The sequence below is a fragment of the Gymnogyps californianus genome, chromosome 18, assembly GCF_018139145.2.
Source record: "Gymnogyps californianus isolate 813 chromosome 18, ASM1813914v2, whole genome shotgun sequence".
Lineage (NCBI taxonomy): Eukaryota > Metazoa > Chordata > Aves > Accipitriformes > Cathartidae > Gymnogyps > Gymnogyps californianus.
This window is the reverse complement of record NC_059488.1, coordinates 1,812,308-1,818,307: the sequence shown is the minus strand read 5'-3', so window position 1 is coordinate 1,818,307 and position 6,000 is coordinate 1,812,308. Positions and strand designations below refer to the sequence as shown.

At 50.6% G+C, this 6,000-nt stretch overlaps 1 protein-coding gene across 2 annotated transcripts in view; it reads right to left on the bottom strand.

Moving 5' to 3' along the window:
* Nucleotides 1-559: 559 nt before the first annotated feature.
* The window catches only part of PNPLA7 (patatin like phospholipase domain containing 7), a 130,184-nt gene continuing 124,743 nt past the window's right edge, over nucleotides 560-6,000 (bottom strand). For both annotated transcript variants that reach the window (XM_050907912.1, XM_050907913.1), the window contains exons 35-36: nucleotides 2,498-2,601; nucleotides 560-1,396 (exon numbers count right to left, since the gene is read on the bottom strand). In XM_050907912.1, the coding sequence (XP_050763869.1) occupies nucleotides 1,316-1,396; nucleotides 2,498-2,601 (185 nt within the window). In that variant the 3' untranslated portion in view covers nucleotides 560-1,315. The remainder of the gene's footprint in view (nucleotides 1,397-2,497; nucleotides 2,602-6,000) is intronic.

The following is a 6,000-nucleotide window of genomic DNA, read 5'->3' as shown; positions in this document are numbered from 1 at the left end:
CTTACAGCCACCACGGTCCTCGGTGGTGCCACCAAACACGCTTCTGGCCTCCAAGTTGTGCTGCCCAGCTCCGGTCATGCCTGGAGGCATCGCCGCCGGCTGCTGATGCACTTCCCAGCGGAGGGCCAGGAGAGCTCCGCAAAGGAGGCAGCTTTGAGGAGCGTCTTCAGTGCTCTGGTTGGATGACAAATCCCCTCAAGGCAACAGCACCTAGAGCTAGCGCTGAGCAGAATAGTTTACATCAAGCAAGAATTAGCTTGATTATCCAGCCCAGTGGAGCTATCGGCAACGACAGATGTGAGACAAGAAGAGCAAGCACCGGGGGACTTCTGAGCACGGTCCAACTCACATCGACTGCTGCAGCCCTCGCGGGGGAAGAGCACTGGAGATTTCTTTCCAATGCTTGACGATACACCGAGTGACTCCTGCTGGGGTTAGGAATTGAAAACCGCATCTGTTTCCTTGCAAGTCTGATATAAGCAGAGGCAAGTTGGGCTCTCGGTTGTTGACAACTTTCTCTTTGTGGGACCCAACACAAAGAACCACGCAGACATTTCAATCCAGCAGAATAACTTTATTTCACAGGGCAAATACAGCCAAGCAGTGATTCCAGAGTTGCCCGGCAAGCGTCAGCTCCATGATCCATCAGTAAATGTTCTGCTGGTGGCTTGAGGATACAGGCTCTATAGCTAGCGTTCACATTAATTGATTTCTTATGTTTAGATTTCAAGTGAAATACATTCAGGCTTGCTCCTGTCAGAGCACTGCTCACAAGTACATGGTTGAAAGTCACTGAGGAGTTAATTACAGTTACCTGATTCATATGAAAAGAAAGCAACGCTGCTGCGACCCGCAAACCCCTCCCTCTCTCTGGTGCTGCTGCTGCTCGGAGCCTTTTCAGCACACGGCAGGATAATATCCCGTCATTCTTTGGGCCTTCGCAGCAAAAACAGCGACTAGAACATACAGCAGCAAAAATCAAGGCAGCATTTAACTGCACGTTCCCAGCACGCTTCCCCTCTGCCAGTCTCAGAGTGATTAATAACCGGCTGCTCCTACTGGCACCTGCACGAGGGAGTACGGCACACGTCAGCCACCCTTCACGAGAGGTCCAAGGGACTCGGGCATGATGCAGATATTTGTGCTTAGTGCTGGCAGCTGAATGCCCCATACCCTGTCTGGAGAAGGACAAAAGCTTGCTTAATTTCAACTAGACGTTGTTTTGGTTTTTTTAAATATTTAATAAATAAATATGGCTGCTGTCAGTACGAATGGGATGTAGCTCTCAGCCAGCAAGGTCGGACTCTTCTGAGTGCTAGCCTGGCTCTCCCGTGCTGCTTGCCTGGCCGTCCACATTGGGGAGATTCCTGCGCTTTCTTAGCTGCATATCTTCATCCTGAAGGGGGGAAAGCAAGCACAAATTCATTCTTCAGCATCCTCTCTGAGCTGCATAAAATCTGTCCTCTTCCCTCCACCTCTTCATTACCCACCAGAGATCAGCCCAGCAAACAAAATCTTTATGCTATCACTCCAGCTCCTCGCTCAAAGCACCGAAGCCATCTTACATCCTCACGTGGGCAGCCACACAGGCTGGGCACCTTCCCGAACCGCTCACATGCTCCCACTGAGAAACTGTTCATGTCCAACACAACAGGCAGCTTCACCTTTTAAACCTGCCGGCCCCTGCAGCTGCAGTGAGGGCGGCAAGGATACGACCCTTCCCAGCTTTGCTTCTCAGGCTGTGGACCACATCGTGTGAAGTCTGGCCTCAGTGCAAGTTTTCCTCAGGGTGGACCTGATGTCCCACAGAATCCAACAACTTTGGTTGGAAGGGACCTCTGGAGTGTAAAATACAATTTTCTGCTCTAAGCAGGGCTAATTCTAATGCTAGATCTGGTTCTTCAGGGCATCTGTTTGGTTTTCGAGTATCTGCAAGGATGGAGTTTCCACCACCTCCCTGCACAGCCCATTGCAGTTCTCAGCCATGCTTACCAGGAAATATTTCCCCCCGTACCCAGTGAGGATTTCCTTTAGCACAAGTTGCGTCTGTCACCTCTTGTCTTTTTGCTGTGCATCTCTGCTGCTGTCTTCTCCATAACCACCCAGCAGGCAGCTGCAGGCAGCTGCAGGCAGCAGCCACATCCTCTCCACCTCCTCTGAAGCCTCCCTCGGCCTCTCCTCGTGCTGTACGCTCTCCAGCCCTGACCCACCTCGCCAGCAAACCCACGGAGCTGCGTGGCCAGGTTTTAACCATGGCCAGGTTTTGCCACACGCAGCACCTCTGTAGCTGACTGACCTGAACAGGGTGAGCACGCGTCATTTAGTGTCTGTACTACGCAAAAAGCCAACTTATTTCTGCACAGCCCTCCTCAGCAAGTCCCTTCGAGGTGCTTCCCTCGGTATCCATCCTGACACCTCCACCTCACACCCACTGCACACCATTCACACGGGACCCAGCAACGACACAGGCGCTGCCTATTTCCAGGGCAGTACGTACCGAGTCAGAGTCTTCTTCAACCTGGTTGCTTATGAAATTGATATAATCGTCCTTCTGGTTGTCCAGAATTTCTTCCTCATACTCAGTCTGGTAGTCTGACTCATCTAAAGAGAAAGGAGGGAAAAAACACCGCTTTTAACTAGCATTCAGAGAGGCAGAGAAAACTGGAAGAGGAATGATGGCTGTCTCCACTGACCACCGGTGCAGGGCAGAGTGACTGCTGGCCAGCTCTCTGCAGCTCAGTGAACTGGGACTACTCAAACACAGATACCAGCTCTCGAGCCAGGCCACAAAATAAACCGTGTCCTGTATGCGATTTGGAGTCCTGGAGCCCTCCAGAATCTAAAGAGCCTATAGCGACAGCAGCAAACTGTCCGTGTTACTCTGGTGGGCGCCGGCTGCCCAGCCCGATGGGACACAAACGCTGGCAACGGGGAGATGCTCCCTGCTGAATGCTCTTCACAGCATAGTTGCTGTCTCCCACTCGTCAGTCCAGACAAGACCTGTAGAATACCTTCAGAAGACATGCCTGTGAGCTACCAATGCAAACCCCCCTGGACACACCAGTCACAGACTCACTGGAAACATGGACTTCCAGGCGTAGGGCGAGCTCTTCCTGGTGCGGAGATGATAATTACGTGTCTCACAATCTCTGGACCACAGGGGACAGTGACATTTACACTCCCCTCCTCTCCACAGGGGACAATCACCTGCTCTCTCCGGTAATCCAGCAGATTAACATAATTTAGGGAAGCTCAAGAGCTGTGCAACACCGAGGCACCGCAGTCAGCAGCAGGACGTGCCACCAAGCCCCCAGTCCCCAGCACCGAAGCCTGCTCCCAAGGAACGAGATACATCAGTGCAGCGTCAATGCCTCTTCCAGCACCTGGAGATCACTTTCGGGTCTGTAAAACAGACCGCAGGAGTCACCTGCTAAAGGGACCGACTCTCTCCCACATCAACTCAACGCCCAACGAATGTGCCAGGGCAGACGCCGGTCATCGGCCCCAGTACACCACCCAACGCGCCAGCAGCCACTGCAGAGCCCCATCCCAACCCAGCGCGAAACCAAGGCACGCAGGCAGCGAAACAAAGCGAGTGGCAGATGGCCACCTTCCTTCTGCAGCTTCTGGCACGCAGTTTTTCAGAATGCAAGTTAAGGTGTTAAAATGGCAGAAAAATCATTTTTGCGTGGCACTAGTTTTTCCGCCACTTTCCTGAGTTAATTCAAGCGCGCTTTGAGCTGCTGAAGCAGTACCTGTTTTTCAGCCCACTAGTGAAGAAAGTGGCTCATGTTTAAACCAGATTCTTGATTAAGTATTTCTTTTGGGAACAGTCAATAGCATCTGCTGCATGCTGAAGACAACAGCACAGTCTGTTCCACAGCATTTTCTTCTAACACGAGAACTACAACCAACTGGTAGAACATTAGGATTAAAGACATTTGGTCTTTTTTTTTTATTTTTTAATTTTTTTTTTACTGTGGACCAGAGAATTATCATTAATTTATACTAAAACCACTACTGATAATCTTTGATAAAACACACCAGAGAAACTGGAAACTCATCTGAACAGCAACAGACAGCACAAACAATAGTTTGAAGTTTACAGCTCCAATAAAACTGACTACCATCAAAACCAAACTCCTTGATTTTCCAAGCACTATTCAGCATTTAACAGGTCTTTATACAGATGATTAAAAAAAACAAAAACAAAAACAAAAAAAACCAAAAAAAACCAAAACCACAAGAGAGGGGTGTCCCTTCTCACATCCTTCACACGGCAACTCTGGGTGCTGGAGGACTAGAGGGGAAAGGAGAACAGAAGGTGGTCCTGCTGTCCCCAAGCATCATCTTCCGTTGCCCCGCTCGAGGCTGAGCATCCGGGGCTCAAGGGGTGACCGCTCCTTTACACTGCAAAAACTCCCAGAGGCATCAAGCAGGACCGAGGCCTCGCTGCCCTGCTCGGCACCCCAACACCCCAACACTGCAGCTCGCAAATGAGGCAGTGAAGAGGAGATTACGCCACAGAAAGGTACCCGAGTCGACCGTTAGCGGGGGGAGCATGTTCAGAGCAGGAAGGGCACACTTCTCATGCCAAAGATCTGCTTTGCGGTTCTGTAGCTTTTAGCATTTCTTTTACATATGCCTGATTTCTGCAGGCAACACTACATTTGAAGAAAATCGGGGCTGTGTGGCTAGAGGGTTTCTGTTTCAGTAACACTGACAGGCTTCGGTGTAAATCAGGGAACCTGGTAGCTCATCACAACCTAAGGTGCATTAGTGCTTCTTGATCAAAGTACTTTTTAAGCAGCAAAGATGCAGAGGGTGACCTAGTGCCCAATAATTGTGTCCCTTGAGAGGTTTTGGGATGTCTCGTGCTTCAGCTGTATTGCAAAACCAGGCATTTGACACCACAATTAACATTTCTCTTTCCCAAATCTTTTCATCCAAATGACTGTTGCTACAATTGCTCTGCTACGTGATTGATCTCCTTCAGCCACTGCGTGCAGCAAGTGTGCTACCTCACCTCACACCATGAGGCCTGGCCGTGGGGACAGCCCAAAGCATTGCTGCTTTGAAAAATGAGACACGAAACCTGCTGTGGGAAATCACCAAAGAGCCTGCGCAACTTTAGTCCTCAGAAATCCCTTACGGCTGGGAGTGTGACCAGGGATGTGACTGAGCCACCCTTGGAGGATGGCAGCTGTGCTCCCCGGGCCACGGCCACGGCTGCATAAAATGCAATTACAGCTGAACAAAGACAGAAAATCCCAACTGAGGAAGTGTTTGGATGCAGAACAGAAACACAGCCACAAACACTGCAGTGGCTCGGCTGTGAAAATGAGCTTCTGTTCTCCTACAGACGCTTCCCCACCTGCTCACCGGCAGTACAGGTACCCTCAGTCCAGCACAGGGCTTCGCCCAGCTTCCCTCTACTCACCCCTTCCTGAGGGACAGTCTCCCCCCCCCCCCCCCCCTTTTTTTTTTAATGGTTTCAATCATTATTTTCAGTTTGCTCAAGAGTGGAGAAGAAAATTCACTGCCCTTTCCCTGCAAAGAAGACAGGGCTTCTGAGCTGGAGGCTCCGCCAGCCTCTGCCCGTCAGCGCCTCTCACCCTTTGTACTGACACTTCCCCCTTCCCCCAGTCAATCAGAACATGATCATTGCCATTTTCTTTCTTTAGAACAAAATTATTGACATAATTTCTCCACCCAGCCTGAGACTTGCGGTATGCTGTCAGGACAGGCAGAGCCTTTCTAAATCCCTGCGGTCTGAGATCTTCCTCAGGAAGGGATTTCCAGGGAGAAAAAAGGTTTCACCCTCTTTCACAGTGCCGTTTCACAGCCAGGCTACCAAGAAGGACCCTGTCTTCTTTCTTACATGGGACAAAAGCAGTCAGACCATCTTCACCACCATCACAAGCAGACAAATGCAAAAGCTCACCAGCACGTACGAGGAACCATCTGACAGCCGCAAGGCCACTGCCAGGGAGGTGTCAC